The sequence below is a fragment of the Mus caroli genome, unplaced genomic scaffold (genome assembly GCF_978045245.1).
Source record: "Mus caroli unplaced genomic scaffold, Mus_caroli_1 scaffold_2, whole genome shotgun sequence".
Taxonomy (NCBI): domain Eukaryota; kingdom Metazoa; phylum Chordata; class Mammalia; order Rodentia; family Muridae; genus Mus; species Mus caroli.
Window position 1 is genome coordinate 150,820,359 of NW_028227257.1, and position 20,356 is coordinate 150,840,714.

The 20,356-nt window shown below is 51.6% G+C and overlaps 1 protein-coding gene across 6 annotated transcripts in view; it reads left to right on the forward strand.

The window, feature by feature from the left end:
* Nucleotides 1-18,369, forward strand: part of Zer1 (zyg-11 related cell cycle regulator) — a 31,127-nt gene extending 12,758 nt beyond the window's left edge. For 3 of the 6 annotated variants that reach the window (XM_021155501.3, XM_021155500.3, XM_029474032.2), the window contains exons 2-16: nt 748-983; nt 3,604-3,754; nt 3,838-4,274; nt 4,555-4,731; nt 6,588-6,702; nt 6,795-6,941; nt 7,250-7,423; nt 10,583-10,798; nt 11,984-12,025; nt 12,128-12,247; nt 12,724-12,839; nt 13,638-13,841; nt 14,497-14,594; nt 15,224-15,326; nt 16,817-18,369. In XM_021155501.3, coding sequence (XP_021011160.1) covers nt 826-983; nt 3,604-3,754; nt 3,838-4,274; nt 4,555-4,731; nt 6,588-6,702; nt 6,795-6,941; nt 7,250-7,423; nt 10,583-10,798; nt 11,984-12,025; nt 12,128-12,247; nt 12,724-12,839; nt 13,638-13,841; nt 14,497-14,594; nt 15,224-15,326; nt 16,817-16,874 — 2,316 coding nt within the window. In that variant the 5' untranslated portion in view covers nt 748-825 and the 3' untranslated portion in view covers nt 16,875-18,369. The remainder of the gene's footprint in view (nt 1-747; nt 984-3,603; nt 3,755-3,837; nt 4,275-4,554; nt 4,732-6,587; nt 6,703-6,794; nt 6,942-7,249; nt 7,424-10,582; nt 10,799-11,983; nt 12,026-12,127; nt 12,248-12,723; nt 12,840-13,637; nt 13,842-14,496; nt 14,595-15,223; nt 15,327-16,816) is intronic. The other 3 variants (XM_029474033.2, XM_085835047.1, XM_021155502.2) reach the window with 3 other exon arrangements.
* The last annotated feature ends 1,987 nt before the right edge of the window (nt 18,370-20,356 follow it).

The following is a 20,356-nucleotide window of genomic DNA, read 5'->3' on the forward strand; positions in this document are numbered from 1 at the left end:
GCTCACAGCACTTGCTCTTGCAGAGTACTTGGGTTTGGGTCTCATCTCCCACATGGTGGCTCACAACCATCTGTAATCTGAGTTCTAGGAGATCTGATTTCTTTGCTGAGCTTTGTGAGCACTGCATCCCCTTAGAATTGGAATTCTAGTACCATGTACGTTCTGGGAATTGAATGCAGGGCCTATGCAAGAGTAGTAGATGATTCTCTTAACCAGCAAGCCATCTCTCCAGCCATCCATACTTTACATTATAAAGTAACAATTTCAGTGCAATTCACAGGAGGCGCAATCCAACCATTTGCAGTATCCAGTTCCATGGTTTTCAGTGGATACAGTGCCAACACTCCCAAAGGAAAGTCCATACCAGGAGTGGTCACTCTGTCCCCCAGGTTGGCCTCCCTCCATCTGTAGACTTGTCCTTTGTGGTTGCACAGCCCAAGGACTGTGTTGTCACCTTCATAATTGGTTCCTCAGTTAGCACAACCCAGTGTTATATGAGAACTTTTTGTGACTGGATGATATTCCAACTTTTTATTTAGTAAGGGACTCAATCTATAGCTCAGGCTAGTCTGGAATTCCTGATCCTCTTGCATCTGCCTCCCAGGTGCTGGGATTACAGGTTTGTACAGCCTAAATTTTAAGGTCCTGATTTGAATGTGATGGATGGATGGGGCTCCCCTTTCACCACTCAAGAAGTAGACACAGGTTCTTATCTGCATCTCATTTGGCTGCTTTTTTCCTTCCCAGGCTGTGGCTCTGCCAATGATCTTGTGATTATTGGTAATCCATAGTTGCCCTTGTGGGCCACTGCTGCCGTCTCCCAGCATGGCGTCCGACACGCCCGAGTCCCTGATGGCCCTCTGTACTGACTTCTGTCTCCGGAATCTTGATGGCACCCTGGGCTACCTCCTGGACAAGGAGACCCTGCGGCTGCATCCAGACATCTTCTTGCCCAGTGAAATCTGTGACCAGCTGGTCAATGAGTGAGCAAGGGTCTCCCCAGGACTGGGCAGGGTTGGAGCCCAATGTGAGGGGTGAAGTTGAACTGGTGATGAAGACCAAGGCAAGGGGGAGTGGCTGTGAGGGTCAATGTGTTACCAGACATATGGTTACATGTGCATTGGTGTGTGTGCACAGGGGCACACATGAGGGAATGGGTATACATGTAGGATTACACAGCACAGAACGTGTGTGTGTGTGAAGCACCATGTGCATGATGAGAGATAAGTTACTATAAAGTCCTGCATGTACATGGGGCACTATGTGCTCCGTGTGTGTGCGCGCACCTGTGCCTGCACCTCTAAACTATGTACACATAAACACTGTGTCAAGATCAGAACAGTAGACCTGTGATCAGAGACTGACTCACGCAAGTGCTCTTTGTACAGCCTCCTGTACAGGTCCCCACTGCACAGTGTGCATGTCCTTCCTGAAGGCTTAGTTACCAGTTACCCCAACAGGAAACCACAGGATCAAAGAGTTTCACAGCCAGATAGGAACCAAGGGAAACAAGCTCCTGATGTGTTCTCAGCATTCAGTGTAGGCCAGGCATGTGGCTAAACCCTTTATCAGCCTAGCACGGAGCCAAGTGCATCTCATAGATGGAAAGTCTGGGGAGGTTCAGTTACGTGTGAAAGGTTCCCCAGGTGGAAGCAGCCTAGCATCTGCGATGCTATGCGTTTCATAGTGCCAAGAGCTTCCAGATCTTTCTTATTCCCCCTTCTTCCTTTTTTTGGTTTGTTTCTGGGTTGTGTTTTTGTTTTTGTTTTTGTTTTTGTTTTTTTTTTTTTTTGGTTTTTCGAGACAGGGTTTCTCTGTGTAGCCCTGGCTGTCCTGGAACTCACTCTGTAGACCAGGCTGGCCTCGAACTCAGAAATCCGCCTGCCTCTGCCTCCCGAGTGCTGGGATTAAAGGCGTGCGCCACCAACGCCCGGCTTTGTTTTTTTTAAACAAAGAGGATTGCACTGTTCTTGGCTGGCCTGAAACTCACTTTATAGACCAGTCTAGCCTCAACCTCAGTGATCCACCTAGCTATGGCCGCCAGATGCTGAGGATGTGCAATCCAGTGCCTGCCTCTTTTCAGGTTTTTGGGCTTTTTTTTTTTTTTTTAAAGATTTATTTATTTATTAAGCCGGGCGTGGTGGCGCACGCCTTTAATCCCAGCACTCGGGAGGCAGAGGCAGGTAGATTTCTGAGTTCGAGGCCAGCCTGGTCTACAAAGTGAGTTCCAGGACAGCCAAGGCTATACAGAGAAACCCTGTCTCGAAAAACCAAAAAAAAAAAAAAAAAAAAGATTTATTTATTTATTATATGTAAGTACACTTGTAGCTGTCTTCAGACACTCCAGAAGAAGGCACCAGATCTCACTGCGGATGGTTGTGAGCCACCATGTGGTTGCTGGGATTTGAACTCTGGACCTTCTGAAGAGCAGTCGGGTGCTCTTACCCACTGAGCCATCTCACCAGCCCAAGGGGCTTTTTTTTTTTTTAAAGACTTTTTTTTTAGATTTATTTATTTATTATATGTAAGTACACTGTCCTCAGATACTCCAGAAGAGGGCATCAGATTTCGTTAATGATGGTTGTGAACCACCATGTGGTTGCTGGGATTTGAACTCGGGACCTTTGGAAGAGCAGTCGGCGCTCTTAACCACTGAGCCATCTCGCCAGCCCAGTTTTTTGGTTTTTCAAGACAGGGTTTCTCTGTGTAGCCCTTGCTGACCTGAAACTCACTCTATAGATCAGGCTGACCTCCAGCCCAGAGATCCACCTGCCTCTGCTTCCCAAGTACTAGGATTAAAGGTGTATGCAACCCACTCACCCCCCAACTGGGTCTTTTCATTTGAGACAATTCATTTACTTATTTTACATAAATATAATGTCTTTAGACAGACCAGAAGAGGGCATCAGGTCCCATTACAAATGGTTGTGAGCCACCATGTGGTTGCTGGGAATTGAACTCAGGAACTCTGGAAGAACAGCCAGTGCTCTTAACCAATGAGCCATCTCTCCAGCCCTCTTTTATTTTTAAAAGAGCCACCATGTGGGTGCTAGGAACTAAACACCAATACTCTGCAAGAACAAGTATTCTTAACAGCTGGACCATCTCTCTAAGCTGCTAGCCTAGGATTCATGAACAAACAGCTGTCTTGGCTAGATAGGGTTACACTGATAGTTCAGACTCTGCCCAACAGGCGACTGTAAGCACAAAACCATTTTACTTGATTTGCCTGCCCTGGAAGGGGATGATAAGGCACCAGAGGCTACTAAGGGAGAGTCTAGACTTGGTGTGGTGTGGCTGAGGTCAGTGCACACCCAGTATGTTGGGGCGTGCCTCGGAAGAGGGGACACATGTTGTGGGTTATAGGTGTGTGTTTAGGCAGAGTGCTAGAAGGAAGTGCTTGGGACTTGCCGGTGATCACCCTGAAGACCACCCTTACATTCCTATCCCCTGAGGTCTATGGATAGTCAAGAGTATAAGCAGATGCTGTGAAGAGAGGTGGCAGTTGCCTAGGTGATGTCATAGCCCCCAGGCCTGTGATATGGCTTCCAGAGGCAGGCCAGCTCCTAGGTACTTGCTGAGCTAGGCTTGCTTCTCTCGAAGGTATGTAGAGCTGGTCAGTGCTGCCTGCACTTTTGAGCCACACGAGACTTTCTTCAGCCTCTTCTCAGACCCCCGTAGTACTCGGCTCACTCGCATCCACCTTCGTGAGGACCTGGTGCAGGACCAGGACCTGGAAGCCATTCGCAAGCAGGTGAGACCCCGCCCACCCCCCAGAAGCCAGGCCTGAGGTGGCTCAGGGCAGGCAGAGGAGTTGAGACTGCTGTGCTACTCCAGGACCTGGTGGAGCTCTACCTGACCAACTGTGAGAAGCTGTCCGCCAAGAGCCTGCAGACACTGCGCAGCTTCCGACACAGCCTGGTGTCCTTGAGCCTCTTCGGCTGTGCCAACATCTTCTATGAGGAGGACAACCCAGGCGGCTGTGAGGATGAGTGCCTGGTCAACCCCACCTGCCAGGTGCTGGTCAAGGACTTCACCTTCGAGGGCTTCAGCCGCCTGCGTTTCCTCAACCTGGGCCGCATGATCGACGGCATCCCCGTAGAGTCACTGCTTCGGCCACTCAACTCCCTGGCCGCCTTGGACCTCTCAGGCATCCAGACAAGTGATGCCACTTTCCTAACACAGTGGAAGGACAGTCTGATGTCCCTTGTGCTCTACAACATGGACCTTTCAGATGACCACATCCGTGTCATTGTCCAGCTGCACAAGCTGCGGTGAGCACCCGGGGCAGGAGTTAGACGGGGGAGGAAGCAGGGGATAGAAGAAAAGTGGTGTCAGTCCTGTGTTCATCAGGGGAACCCTTGCATGGAACAGAGGGAGAGAGCCCACTCTTTAGACCACACACTGTAGAGAGTTGAGGGCAATTTAGGGCACCCAAGTCCCAGCAGGGTGTTTCTCCAGAATTGCCTGGAGAAGCTGTGGCAGGCATGGATCCTTCCCTGCTGTGGCCTGAAGGAGTAAGATCCTGACCTGTGGTCCCCACCTGACCTCCAGCCACCTGGACATCTCCCGAGACCGCCTCTCCAGCTACTACAAGTTCAAGCTGACTCGGAAGGTGCTCAGCCTCCTGGTGCAGAAGCTGGGGAACCTATTGTCACTGGACATCTCTGGTCACATGATCCTAGAGAACTGCAGCATCTCCAAGACAGATGAGGAGGCAGGGCAGACCAGGTGGGTACCTACTCTGCCACTGGGAGGAGGCCACTCACTAAGCCCTGAGCAAGCTCCCTGTGCCAAGTACTGTGCAGGTTGGTGAGGCTGGCATGGTAAGCACACCTTCAATCACAGTACACCAGAGACAGGCCATGCTCATCTCTGTGGATTTGAAGCCAGCCAGAGCTGCATAGCTTCAAAAGGGAGTGGGGTGGCTAGAGAGAAGGCTCAGCAGTTTAGAACTCTTGTTGTTCTTCTATAGGGCCCAGGGTTTTTTGTTTTGTTTTGTTTTTTGTTTTGTTTTGTTTTTTGTTTGTTTGTTTTTCGAGACAGGGTTTCTCTATATAGCCCTGGCTGTCCTGGACTCATTCTGTAGACCAGGCTGGCCTCGAACTCAGAAATCCACCTGCCTCTGCCTCCCAAGTGCTGGGATTAAAGGTGTGTGCTGCTACCACCACCCGCCAGGGTCCAGGGTTTAAGTCCCAGTACCCACATGGAGGCTCACAACCTGTCTGTAAATCTAGTTCCAGGAGACCTGACATCCTCTTCTGGCCTCTGCAGGCACCAGGCACACACAGAGAGTACAGCGTATATCCAGGCAAAACACCCAAACCCCACAAAGTTAAATAATCATTAAAAAAAAAAAAAAAAAAAAAGGCAAGGGCCAGTGAGATGCCTCAGCATGTTAAGGTGCTTGTCACCAGATCTGACAACCTGCTTTCTGTCCCTGAAACCCACTCCTACAAACATCTGCTGATGTCCCCATGAGTGTGAGCACTCAAGCATGCACAGGCACATATACACACACATTCAGTACGTTAACAGGAAGGAAGGAAGGAAGGAAGGAAGGAAGGAAGAGAGAGAAAGACAGACGCGGGGGAGGGTAGGGGGGAGAGAGAGAGAGACAGGCCCTGCCTGCTGTGGCCTGTGTGAGCTGACAGGAAAGGAAAGTCACTCTGGGCACTGGCAGGGGAAGTGCACACTCGGCTGCCTGAAGCCTTCTGAGTCTGTTGAAGAGATCACATAGCAGCATGGTGATCTTCTGATCGTCTGGGTCAATCTGCACCGAGATCTGGCAGCCATAGGTTGAGAGCCTAAGAAACAAACCACACTGGGCATGGTGGAATGGTGGGGACCAGCAGGCCAGGGGTACTGCTGTCCCTCAGGTCATGGTGCCATGGCTGATCTGAGCCTCTGTGAACTTCTGAGATCTCATTCCAGGCCAGCCACTGTGACTGGCCTCCAGCCTCCCTCAGCAGTATTTAGCTTTAGATGGCAGAGGAACTCATCTTGAGCTGGTGAGATGGCTCAGCTGGTAGGAGCACCTATTGCTCTTCTGAAGGTCCTGAGTTCAAAACCCAGCAACACATGGTAGCTCACAACCATCCGTAATGAGATCTGACGCCCTCTTCTGGTGTGTGTGAAGTCAAGCACAGTGTACCTATGTACAATAATAAGTAAATCTTAAAAAGACAAGAAAACAGAAAGAGGAGCTTATTCTTGCTTGTCAGTGAAATGTGTCAGTGGTATAATGGCAGGGGACCTTTCAAAGGTACTGGCAGTGGTGGCAGCTCCCAGTCCATGTTCTACACTATGCCCTCCCACCCTTCCATCAAGAAGTGAAAGCAGGGAATGCAGCTGAAGTGTTACAAAGCTCTGACTTTGATCAAAGCAGGCATAGAAGCATGTCCCAGCACTTGAGAGGTGGGGTAGGAGGACCAGGGGTTGAAGGTCAGGCTCAGCTCCACAGTGGGTTGGGCAGGGTCAGGATGAGATTAGAAGCCATTGATTCTCTATGGGTGGAGTTCCTAGTCCATGAGGGAGCCCAGGTTAGGTCCTGTCAGGTGGCTAGCTCTGACATGCTCTTTCCCCAGCACCGAGCCGTCCAAGAGCAGCATCATGCCCTTCCGGGCTCTGAAGAGGCCACTGCAGTTCCTTGGGCTCTTTGAGACCTCTTTGTGTCGTCTTACACACATTCCAGCCTACAAAGTAAGAGGTGGAGTTGGGAGGAGGAAGTGGCCAGGTACCGCATAGCACTGGGGTCCCATTGCCTGGGTTGTCCTGACATGTTCTGTCACTAGGTGAGTGGTGACAAAAATGAAGAGCAGGTGCTGAACGCCATCGAGGCCTACACAGAGCACCGGCCCGAGATCACGTCCAGGGCCATCAACCTGCTGTTTGACATTGCACGCATTGAACGCTGCAACCAGCTTCTGCGGGCCCTGAAGGTCAGCTCAGAACCCAAGGCCCTCAGGCTCCCAGATACTGCTGCCCTCCTTCTCTGTCCTTCTGCACCCAGCCCTGATCCCAGGGGAACAGGTAGCCTTGCCTTGCAAACCTCCACCCTTTGGCAGTGCTGGCCTCACTGCCAGCTTGTTCAGGCCCTGCCCTAGTTTCTGATCTCACATCTCTCCAGGAGAGCAGGTCTAAGGTCAGCCTTTCCCCCAGAGAAGACACGGTGACTCAAAGAGCCCAGGCTGTCTTTGCCTGCCTCTGGCAGTGCCCCAGCTCCATTCCCTTCCCTGTGTTCACACAGCTGGTCATCACAGCCCTCAAGTGTCACAAGTATGACAAGAACATTCAAGTGACAGGCAGTGCTGCCCTCTTCTACCTGACCAACTCTGAGTACCGCTCGGAGCAGAGTGTCAAGTTGCGGCGGCAGGTCATCCAGGTGGTGCTGAATGGCATGGAGTCCTACCAGGAGGTGACGGTGAGCCCCTGCCTGCTGCGGCCTGCATGCTTAGGCCCAGTATCCCTTCCTGCTCCCCAGGCTCCCCCAGGCTTAGGTGGCCTTTGCCAACTCTCCTCGCACAATTGCTGTCTCAGAAACCTGCCCCTGGCACACAGGGACCCCAGAAGCTGTCTTCAACTGCAGTCCCCTGCCTGTGGCCACCCCACCTTTGCCCTCTGTGCTCCTGATTTGCCATTTGCTCCGCCCCTCTCTCCCTATCATTGTTGGGGGCGGGGGCATTCTAAAAACAGGTGGTACCTGTTTTTAATTATAAAATAATAAAAGAACATTTACCATAGAACAGTTACAAAGACATGAAAAACACCTAAAACTCTACCACACACCTAGCCTTCCCCTGCCATCCTTTACTCTGAGATGTGGTCTATGCATGAGAATTTAGTAAACAGGTTGTCTGCACCACTCTGCATGTTTGTGTAATGTGGATGCCATTTGTTTTGTTTTCTTTTCTTCTCTTTTGAGACAGGGTCTCACTCTAGCTCTCTCCTGCAAGTCCTTACATGAACCAGGCTGGCCTCGAACTCATAGAGCTCTGCCTGCCACAGCCTGCAGAGCTGATTAACGATGTGCACCACATGGTTACTTCCAGCTCACCAGGGCTGGGACTAAAGGCGTGGTGCACATCAGTGTGTTTGAGTTCTGCTCTGAAGATGTGGCCTACCTAAAAGAAAAAAAGGATGGGGATCAGGCATGCCAGCTCTTACCTGTGAGCCCAGCCTCAGGAGACTGAGGTGGGATTGAGGTCTGGGCTTCAGTGTCAAACCCTGTATCAAGAAGAAAATCAAGAAACTGGGGCAAGGAGAGATGGTTCAGCAGTTTAGAGCACTGACTACTGTTGCAGAGGACCCAGGTTCAAATGGGTCAAATGGGTCTCACACCCATCTGTAACTCCGGTCTCAGGGATGCAGCACCCTCTTCTGGCCTCCATGGGCACAGCATGCATGTGGTACACAGACATGTGCTAGCAAAACACCTACATATATAAAATTAAAATCAAGAAAGCAAAGGAGTTATTGGGTGATGGTGGCACACTCCTTTAGTCTGAGCAGTCAGGATGCAGAGGCAGGCAGATCTCTGGAGTTCCAGGCTAGCCTGGTCTACATAGTGAGTTCCAGGACAGCCAGGGCTACACAGAAGAACCTCTCTGAAACAACACAACAAAGGAGCTAGGACAGTAGTTTTCTGCAGAAATTGTAGCATATAAACATTGTAAAGGGTTGGTTACCTTTAAACTTTAAGGCTAGGGCAGATGCAGGAGGACTCTCTGAGTTTGAGGCTAGCTTCATCTACACAGTAAATTCCAAGACAGCCAGGGCTACACAAAGAAAGCCTATTTCAAACAAACAAACAAAAAAAAGCAAAATAAGCTTTCTCAAATTACAGCATTTGGGGCCGGGGTGTAAGTCAGTGGTGGAGCACTTGCCTAGCATGTACAGAGCGTGGGGTCCGGGGCTTGGCTCCCAGCATGTAAAAATGTGTGTGCATGTGTGTTGTATGATAAAGGGAAAACCAAGATGTTGCCTAAGGGGCCATACCCTCTAAACAGTGTAATTGATAAAGCATGGAGAGTGACAATACTTAATAAAGAAGAATGTAGGGCTGGGTTGATGGCTCAGTGCTCAAGTTAAAGGCACTTGTTACAAGCAGATCTCTGTGAGTTCTAGGCCAGCAGGACAGCCAGGGATACACAAAAAAGCCTGTCTTGAAAGACACACACACACACACACACACACACACAAACTTTTACTATTACCCCTGCAGAGAACATGGGTTTAGTTGCCAACACCCATTTGGTGGTGGCTCCCAAGTGGCTGTAATTCCAGATCCAAGGAATCCAGCACTGTCTGCCCTCCCCTATCACAATGCATGGTGCACCTATGCAGGCAAAACACTCAAAATATGTTTAACAAGGAAGAACAAGAGATTAAATGACGACCAGTGTAGTACATTTATGCATCACCATAAATGTTCAGGCTGGGAAAGAACAACTGAGAAGGGGTGTGGCCAGATGCCTGTACACAGCCACCTGGATGACAGCCTGGTGCTGTCTAGCAACATGAACATGTGTCCACCTACACCTTCTGATCCAGAGAGCCCTCAAGGAAGCCAGGCTTGGTGGAGGCAAGAGGATCAGAAGTTCAGTGTCATCTTCAGCTGTGTTTGAAGCCAGCCTGAACTACATAAGATCCTCTCAAAGAAACGAACCCCAGAGCCCCCCAACCACGTATACCTTAGTGCAGCTGTGTGACAGACAGCAGAGCACATGTGTAAGGCATTATGGACAGTGGCCATGGGCCCGTTAGCGGGAGAGTCGGGGGTAAACTGAGTGTCATGGGAGGACAGTGGCCACAGGCCTCTTAGCGGGAGAGTCAGTGGGAAACCTGAGTCTCATGGGAGCGTAGACTGCAAGGCAGGTAAGTGCCTTTCACCTGTGTGGGGCAACACGTGACCTCAGAGCAGTGCTGAGCTCCCTGGGAAGGGAGGACAGAATCTTAGGATCAGAAAGGGACTCGGGTGCTGGCAGTGTTGTTTCTTGACATAGGTAGTGGTTACACGGATTTTAAAAAAAAAATAATTATATACCATACAAAAATTTCACTTTTTTAAAACTTTTTTTAGAATAACCTCAATACAAATGAAAAGCAAGGGGGCTGGAGAGATGGCTCACAGGTTAAGAGCACTGACTGCTCTTCCAAAGGTCCTGAGTTCAATTCCCAGCAACCACATAGTGGCTCACAACCATCTGTAATGGGATCTGACGCCCTCTTCTGGTGTGTCTGAAGATAGCTACAGTGTACTCATATACACAATAAATAAAACTAAAAAAAAAAAAAAAAAAAGAAAAGAAAAGAAAAGACAGCAAGTATTAGTTGAGCCTCGTGGTATACTAAGGCAGCAAGGGTGGGAGTTGAAAGCTAGCCCTGGCTACGTGATCCTCAGCTCAGCCTGGACTATGTGAGACCCTCATCTCCATCTCAGAAACCTACAAACCAAACAAACCAAAAAGCCTGCTAGCTTCCTCTTCCAGAGAGCCTCCCCAGCTCTGGGTGACCTCTGACCTGGAGTCCTGTCCCAAATCTGTCCCTGAACGTGCTCTGCTTGTCTCCCAACCTGGCCCAGGTGCAGCGGAACTGCTGTCTGACCCTCTGCAACTTCAGCATCCCTGAGGAACTGGAGTTTCAGTACCGCCGGGTGAATGAGCTGCTGCTGGGCATCCTCAGCCCCACACGTCAGGACGAGTCGATCCAGCGGATCGCTGTGCACTTGTGCAATGCCCTGGTCTGCCAGGTGGACAATGACCATAAGGAGGCTGTAGGCAAGATGGGCTTCGTCGTGGTATGTGATCTTGACTGCCCTTGTCCTCCTGTTCTCTGTGAGGGAGGCTGCCATAGGATCTGGAATCAGGGGTAGGAGGGGGAAGGAGATGCTTTAGGGTAGACCCAAGGAAGTACATCTCTGTTCTTGTTGGCGGTGAGCTGGAGAAGGGAATTGCTAAGGGCTGAGGGCAGAGCCTGGCACATGCTAGCAAAGCAGCCCAGCACACTGAGCTTCACACTACCACTGAACACTCTCTTTCCTTCTTCCTGTGTGTGTGTGTGTGTGTGTGTGTGTGTGTGTGTGTGTTGGTGAGTGCTTCTGGAGGCCAGAGTTGTTTGATCCACCTGGAGCTGGAGTTATAGGTGGCCATGAGCCTTCTGACATGAGTGCTGAGAATCGAACTTGGGTCCTCTGCAAGAGTAGGACATAATCCTAACCACGGAACCATCTCTACACTCCCCTAGAAGAGTTGCTTGTTTGTTTGTTTGTGACATGGTCTTTCTGTGTAGCCCTGGCTGGCCCAGAACTTGCTATGTACCACAGGCTGGTCTTACCTCTACCTCCCCCGAGTGCTTGTAGTAAATGTGTGCACCACCATGCCTGTCTCAGAAGAATTTCTTGTGCTTTGTTTTTCAGACAGGGTTTCTCTGTGTAGCCCTGGCTGTCCTGGAACTCGATCTGTAGACCAGGCTGCCCTTGAACTAAGAGATCCACCTGCCTCTGCTTTCCAAGTGCTGGGGTTAAAGATTGTACCACCACACCTGGCTCTCAGAAGACTTTCTTAATGTGACTGTTGCTATGACTGTGTGGTCTTCTCTGTCTTTAACTACTTCCACTCAGCTCCATGCAGTAAGCCCTATTCCAAAAGACCCAGGGCTGGCCCTTCATCACTATGCCTTTCTGGCCTGGTATGAATAAATTCTTAGTCTAGCACCTGGGACAGGATAAATATGGAAGGAAAGAAAGATTTGGGGGTTAGGGGCACCAATTGTCACCCTCCCTTATCCCTGGGGAAGTGCAGCCCCTAGCAGGGAAGCACTGTGACAAGTGTGTCCCCAGGTCTGTCCTTGCCCACCCTCAAATCACTTCCAAAAGACCTGGGTGCTGCCAGGCTGTCACCTGGGACAGGCAGTGCCCCCTCCCTGCTGAGCTCCTAAGCTGGTGGAGCCCCGGCTTCAGGCAGCCTCTCTCCTCTGCCCACAGACCATGTTGAAGCTGATCCAGAAGAAACTGCTGGACAAGACGGTAAGCAGAGCTCACACACTCTGCTCTCACCCCAGAGCCTTCTGTGTCAGAGTTGGCCATGTGTCCTCAGGAGGACATAGCTGAGCTGTGCCTCCCCCACAGTGTGACCAGGTCATGGAGTTCTCCTGGAGTGCTCTGTGGAACATCACAGATGAGACACCTGACAACTGCGAGATGTTCCTCAACTTCAATGGCATGAAGCTCTTTCTCGACTGCCTGAAGGTAGGCAGTTCCCAGGCTGCCACCATCCCACGGGTGCCATCCCACACAAGCCTCCCATGGACACACAGGGCCAGCCACACACAAACCATGTCTGCTGCTGAGAGATGTGCCAGGAACCTCCTCTCAGCCATGCCATCCAGCTGTGCCTCCTGTTCTGTTCTGCCTGCCCACAGACCATTCCCTGCTAACAAGATACAATTCTGCCCAGAATGTAGGACTCTGTTTTGTTGGTAGCTTCTTAGGGGCTCCCCTAAAAGGACTCTTCTGAGCTGTGGCAAGTGGAGCCACAGTCCTCCCGAGTCAGCTCTCTCCAGGGCCTCTGTCCGGCAGCACTGGAGAGTTGGGGTTGGCCTCCTGTGCCTCTCCTTTGTCTAGAAGGTCCCTTCACACAGGTGCCCGCCCACAAAACCTGCAGGGCAACAGTATCAGACTTGAAGGGACCAAGCGTGAAGGCCTTGCTGGTTCTCGTTCCCCAGGAGTTCCCAGAGAAGCAGGAGCTACACCGTAACATGCTAGGGCTCTTGGGGAATGTGGCAGAGGTGAAGGAGCTGCGACCTCAGTTGATGACCTCCCAGTTCATCAGCGTCTTCAGGTTGGTACTTCCTGGGCCGCCAGAATACTCAGAACAGTTGTGTGTACACTGTGAACACTGTGCTCTGTCCAGTTTCTGTTGTTGATACTGCCTTCTCTATATTGTGCTTTTTAAAAAAAAATATTTACTTTATGTATATGAGTACACTGTAGCTGTTTTAAGACACCCCAGAATAGGGCATCGGATCCCATTACAGAAGATTGTGAGCCACCATGTGGTTGCTGGGAATTGAACTCAGGACCTCTGGAAGAGCAGTCAGTGCTCTTAACCGCTGAGCCATCTCTCCAGCCCCTATAATGTACTTTTGTTTTCCTTTGATCTTGTTTTTCATTCTGTGTATGTGAGGGATGGGATGTGCCCATGAGTGCAGCTGCCTATAAAGGCTAAGGCTCTGGGTCTTTTCTCAAGATCTGAAGGGCACAAGTGATTGCAAGCCATCATGGGTACTGGGACCTAGCTCCAGGATGAAAGAGCAGTGTTTTAGTCTTTTAGCCTACCACAGATGGCAGTAATGTTACATCCTTTTCTCTGAAGGACTGTGTATACCAAGTGGCTAGATGTTGTGACATGAGCTTGGGAAATGAAGCAGGAATCTTGACTATACCACAAACTCCAAGCCAGCCTGACTCAAAAGTAGAAAAAAAGGAGCCAAGTGATTTTCCGCTGAGCAGTGGTGCAGGCCTGTAACCCTGGCAACCACGAGGATGAAGCAGGAGGATGTAGAGTAGTGCCCCTGGCAGCAGGCGGAGGCTGCCGCCCACGAGCACGTACATCATGGATTTTCTCCCTCCTTGGTAGCAACCTGCTGGAGAGCAAGGCTGACGGCATTGAGGTTTCTTACAACGCCTGTGGTGTCCTGTCTCACATCATGTTTGATGGGCCTGAGGCCTGGGGTGTCTGTGAACCTCAGAGGGCAGAGGTGGAGGAGCGTATGTGGGCGGCCATCCAGAGCTGGGATATCAACTCCCGAAGGAATATCAACTACAGGTCAGAGATGGGAAGGTACACAGCATGGAGAATCAGAAGCTGCTTGTCCCAACGTGGGGTGCCAGAGCTCTCCACCCTGGTCCTGTTCTCCAAAGGTGTTTGCCCTCGCTCACTGTAAGGTCCAGTGTGTGAGGGGCACCTCTCCCACTTGTTAACGTGTGCATCTAGCCAGGCCTGTCTCTTATGCATGTTATATACAGCAAAGTACAAGTCACCTGTAACCCCGCCCATGGCCATCCAGCTGCCTCAGTCCATCTCCCTGCCACACTGTGTATGGTAAACAGTTGAAAGGAAAGCCATCTTGAGCGGCTGTGCTCAGGCCCCAGGTCCCTGGGAGGCAGGAAGCTGAATCCCAGGGCGCTTCTGAATGAAGCTTGGCTGATGAGATGTTCTGGTTTGGGGGCTGGAGCCACAGACTGGCCTAGAATTATTGTAGGTTTCTCTCAAGGCTCCCTTCCTTACCAGTTCACACTCTTGGTTACCAAGACCCTAGCTTTCTGTCCTCTCCCTCTTCCCTGACTTTGGTCTTCTCCAGAGCGAGCTTCTGGGTGGGGCCAGCAGCAGGGCCCTGGCATCCTACAGGCTTGCCCATGCTGCCTTTAGGACCCTGCATGGAGGAGAAAGCCTCCCCCTCCCCAGCCTCCAGGTAACAGTCGTCTCTCTCCTGCAGGTCCTTTGAGCCGATCCTCCGCCTCCTTCCCCAGGGTATTTCTCCAGTCAGCCAGCACTGGGCCACCTGGGCCTTGTACAACCTCGTGTCTGTCTACCGTGAGTGCCTCCTGTCCCTTAGCTCAGTCACTCAGTTGAACACAGCATATCCTCAGGGAGCTGGCACACAGGAGAGACACAGAGACTCACTGTTGGCATGGGAGGGATGCCAGTGTGCCTGTTAGCCTAGTGCACCATCAGAGGTGCCGTTCTTCATACTCTTCCCCTCCCGGCCAGTGAACTTCCCAGTCTTTTTGCCAACTGCAGGGCAGAAGGACACCTGGCTGGTCACCACAGTCACCTGGGGGTGCCTTACTAGCAACATCATAAATTCCAGCTTCTGACTGTGGAATCTGGCTCCAGAACTTCCAGGGAACCTGTGTCACCATCAGACCTCTCAGAGAGAGTTCATGTTTTGGGCCTATGGTCAAGATATTTCCCATAGGACCAACTCCAGGAAAATTATAACCACAATTTCTGGGAAACAGTGGGGAAGTATCTTTCCCAAAGACTTGCCCATTCCCCTCCATGTGGCCCCAGGAGGCCTGACACCCTTGGCCTGTTCCTACTCCCTCCTGGCAGTGTCTTTCCCCAGGCAGCAACTGTAGAACAGTTCTGGTTAACGTTCAGCGTGTCTGGGAACAAGCTGGTAGATGCACACTGTCCTCACTATTGCCCCTACCTTGTAGCTGACAAGTACTGCCCCCTGCTGATTAAAGAAGGTGGGATGCCCCTGCTGAGAGACTTGATCAAGATGGCAACTGCCCGGCAGGAAACCAAGGAGATGGCCCGGTAAGAAACAAACTGCATTCCTGACTAGGCACCTTGGTATGGGGGCAAAGGGCACAGTGGGGATGTCAGAAATCTCCAGGAGTTATCAGGGTTGAGTGTGGAGCAAACAGTGTATGGGTGTCCAGCAGAGGCCTCTTGTTGTTGCCCATGGACGACAGACAGGGTCTTAACTCTCAGGGGAGCTGCTCTGCTTTCAATTCCCACTGAGCACCGAGCACTAGCAAGCATTCTGCATTATTTTTGACCAGTGTTATTCCAATAAAAATGGACTCAGTGCAGTGAGCATATGCTAGAAGCCACGTGCATACAGTGCTGGGTTATTTGAACGCAAATATGAGGGAAACACACCCTTGGACTGCTGGGATGAGGCTCAGTGGTACAGCTCTCGCCTAGCATGTGCAGGGCTCCATGCATGCATGCGCACAAATACACACACACACACAGATGATATCAGAGTGAAGGGCCAAGGCATGCCAGAATCCTCCCTGGTCTTCTGTGTCTCTGGGATTCAGTGTTGAATATTTAACCCTCAGTTCTGATTGTCCCTCCCTGTGTGCACTAGAATGTGCATACTACATTAGAATCAGTGGGATTGCCTTCCTCGCTCCTGGATCCATGCTCTTTGGGAGAATATTCCTTTGTCACAAATCTGAGCACAGGATAGCCTGAGCCACGGAAACACCCCCTACCCCCCCCCCCCCACTGCCAATCCCCATGCCATTCTGTTGTGGAGACCCCAGCACTCTGCCATTCAGTCTTTCTGGTGAAGAGACTGGTTCAGTTTGAACTGACTGGTCCTCGAACTTAGTGTCCCTTGGGAGTCCCCTGGAAAGTGTTAGAACTGAACAGCTGCCTGCAGATTTTTTACCAGTGGGCTTGGGGCTATCTATGTTAGACAAGATCCAGGACTTTTGTGTGGGGCTTGTCAGCGAGCCCTCTTGGTCCCCTGAGGCCTGCAATGTGTCTGAGCCAGCAGGCCCTCTGCTTCAACGAATGAACTATCCTGAACTACCCTTCTCAAAAGCCCTCAGTGCAGCCTATCAGCAAATGGAGGCTGCGGTGAACCCCGAAACCCTGTTGAGTAACAGGCAAGCAGTGGAAGGGCAAACTGCAGTGGGTGGCAGTGTTCTCAGGGAGCAGGCTGAGCTGGCACACTGAGGGCCTGTGCATATCTTCAGTCTGTTTGGGGGGCCCCTGTGGGCCTCTGAGGAGAGGAAGAGCTGCTGGCTGGCAGGGCAGATGCTGAAGAAGGCAGCAGTGGGTTTGGGAGGTCAGGCATGGCTGCTGGTAGGACTTCCTCCTTTTCCTAAGTTGAGGGCAGTGGCAGCATTCATGGCCACAGGTACTACTTCCCAGGTGTGCTGCTAATCACTGGCAACACCATTCAAGACTACGTCAGGGTCACTCTGAAAGCTTGGTAAGTAGCTGTGGGGCTCCAGGAGAGCCGCTCTCCTTAGCCACCCTCCAATGCTCTCCCCGGTTTCATCCAGCAAGGTGATTGAGCACTGCAGTAACTTTAGAGAGGAGAACATGGACACGTCCAGATAGAGGCCACACAGCTCGGACCACAGGCCGGGAGGAAGCGCTGGAGGAGGTCTAGTGGGCAGGTCCCTTTGCGGAGCCTCCCACAGGGTGAAGAGACAGCGAGGACTTGCACAGCCGACGCATTTCCTTAATGTTAGTGAGATATATATTATATATATATATATATATATATATTTTTTTTTTTTTTTGGTTAGGAAGTGTGAAGTTTTGTGTGTATGACTTCTCCCGAGTCTTTGCAGCTCCTTGCCACTCTTGGTCCGCCTCCAAGCTTTGGTTGCTGCCATGTTCCCTCCTGCCCCAGCCAGGCTTGCCTCTAATGCTGTGAGTGCCTGGCCCCTTCCCAGTGAGCTGACCCTGGCCTGGCTTCTGTCTGTTGTGGGAGGGGCTGGCCCTTAGCAGGCTACTCAACATCCCTGATCCCTGCCTGAGTGCCCTGTCCAGGCTCCCAGGTGAGTGAGGCTGGCAAGCTTTAGGATTAAGTCCAGCCCTACTGGGTTTCCCAGAAGCCTTGGTGCTCCAGGCTGTAAGCCATCTGGGGCCAAAAGAGTAAGCTGTTCCCAGGCCTTAGGCCAAGCAGATCCTGTCCAGAGGACCCTGGAGAAGCAGGGCTCTGTTGGCCCACTGCTCTCTGGCCAGGCCTGTCTGTGGCCATGCTGCTATGGAGAGAGGCTGCCTCAAGTCTCCCTCAGGCCCCAGGTTTTTGAAGGCTGCAGCCCAGAGAGGGTCAGAACTCAGGGGCAATTACACTGCCCCTTCTGCCAAACATGCCCCAAACCGCCTCAGCTCTGCAGCTGGCACCTTCCGGGACCAGGGTCTTTCCTTGTTCTGTAGCCCTTATCTGCCCACAGCACCCCAGTGCCCAGGTACTCCCACCAGCAGCGGAGCTGAGCCCACCCGCTGTCCAGAAGATACTACAGCTCCCTCCAAGGCAGGAGGTCCCCACTCCAGCCTCACAGTGGCAGCAGGAAGCCACCTCCAGACCAGCACTTGGACAGTCCTCTGTCCCTCCAGCCCAGTCAGGTTGTCCCTGAGAAGCTGCTGCGCTGTGTGACAGGCAGTAACAGCAAGCTCTCTGGCTATCTCCTGCACCCTGTCATTGTATCTCAGCATTGCTTTTCATTGTTGCAGCTACTGAGGAGACCCATGCACACAAGCAGGCTTTAGGGAGCAAAGCTGACCCTGGAGGCAGCCTCTGGTGTGGCTTTTTCTGCCCTCTTTCTTCTCTGTGCCCGTTTTTCCGGGCTTGCCTGCCTACAGTCAGAAGGGGCCCGGCTGTTCCCAGAACTCAGGGAGAGGCGACTGATCTTCCCAGAGGAAAATCTCCCTGCCAGGTTGCTTCCCCCATGCAGCACTTGGGCAGCCTCAGCCCATCCTTTCCATCCCACGCCCTCTGGCCCTGCAGGCCCTGAGCAGAGCTCACATCCCATTGCTTTCCTACCTGGGTCTGGGGAAATGTCTGTACTTCAGGATGTCACAGAAATACATTTTGTGCAAAGTGCAGGAGAGTGGTGTCTTTTCTTTCCGGAGGAGACTGGGGGGATACTGGACTGAGGTCAGAGGTCAGGGAAGGAGCTAGGGGTTTCCTGGAGTGTGGGTAGTTTTACTGTGGGTTTATGTGCCTGCAGTCAGGAGACAGGTGGCAGACTGAGGTTATGTGTCTATGACATTCTCTCCACATCTCTGTGCCCAGACACTGAGGTCATGGCTGTCCACCAGACTGGCAGAGCCCCTGGGAGAAAACATAGCCTTCTGGGAGAGACACAAAATAAATATAAACTCACCATTTGCAGCAAAGAGGAGAAGAGCTCCTGCTAGCATGGTGAAGTGGCTCAGGTCTGATGGGTGCCAGATAGTATCATACAGCTCCCTATGGATGGAGAAAAGGGGAACAAGCGGGGGGGGGGTCCTCTACCCAGCGGAAAGGGGGAGCCTCTCAGGGATGGCATCTCAGACAGGGCATTGCCATGGCGAGCACAGAGACAATCCCACTGAGATGCAATAGCAAAGGGAACGTGCAGGTTCAGGTGGGAGGGCAGAGCTCAGGAGCTGCTCACACACCTGCCACGTGTTCTCAGACCATACAGAGGGTGTGCAGGAGTGCCAGGATCAGATTAGACAGTTCTGGGAGCTAGCATGCCATCTGCATCCTTCCTGGTAGAACAGGGGTCCCTCTTTGCCCCAGCAGAGCCCACAACAGTGCCTTCTACCATTGGCAGCCCACAGGGCTGAGGCAGAAAAGGTGTCCGTCACATGTGGTTGTTTGCCTTGAACTTAAGAGGGTCATGTGAGTCTGGGAGGGAGCTGGACGTGCAGGCCTAGTGTATACACGTGTATGGGGCTTTCCCTTGTCCACGACACATTCTCAGCCCACAGATGGGTACATGCACTCAAGAGGTGATGTGCCTTCTCACCTCAGGTTACCATAGCAAAGGAGGGGACACAGCACCCCACCCCACCCCCAGGTGCAGAGTGTGCTCCTAGCCCAGGTGCCTGCTCTTGCCAATGTCTAGAACACTGCTTCCTGCTCACTCCATCCCACTACCTGGCTACTTGTCGATGCTGAGGCTATGGCACCTGCCACTCCACGGGGCTGTGAACAGCACATCAGGGCTGTGCTAAGGGTCAGCACACAGCACAGAACCCTGGGTTTTCCAGGGGTCTTTATAAATTCATCTTAGTTGTTTTGTGTGTGTACACTACTTGTGTACAGTGCCCATGGTGGCCAGAAGAGGGCAGCAGGCCACAACTATGTGGTATGCGTGTTGAGACCCAAACTTCTCTGGAAGAGTGGCAAGCATGAACCACTGAGCCACCTCTCCTGGCAGCCCATCCAGGGATCTTACTGGCTGTGCCACACATATGGCTTAGCCACAAGGAGCCCTACCACTAAGACTGACTACCTGAGTTCCATCCCCAGGACCCATATATTGAGAGAGAAGAGACCACACACCCAAAAAAGTACAAATAAATACACTGATTTTTGTTTTTTGGTTTTATTGAGACAGGGTTTCTTGGTGTAGCCTTAGCCATCCTGGAACTTGCTTTGTAGACCAGGCTGGCTTCAAACTCCACCTGCCTCTCTGCCTCAGAGTGCTGGGATTAAAAGCACCACCATGGGCTTTTTTTTTTTTTTTTTTTTTTTTTAAAAAACAAAACAAAAACACCCCACTGGCTAGGGAGATGCCCTGGTGGTTAGGAGCACTTGTATACCCCACACACACACACTCCCAGTGAGGGTTTCTCTGTGTATTCCTGCTGTCTTGGAACTAACTACACAAGTAGTTCTGTAGACTACACTGGCTGGTCTCAAACTCCAAAGATCCACTTAACTGCCTCTGCCTCACCAGCAAGCTGCCCCACCCCAAATAAGACCTTTCTCTTTATGCAGCTCTGGCTGCCCTGAAACTATGAAGACTAGGCTACCTCTGCCTTTGAGTACAGAGATTAAGGCGTGCACCACCATGCCCCACTGTACTTGTGGCTCT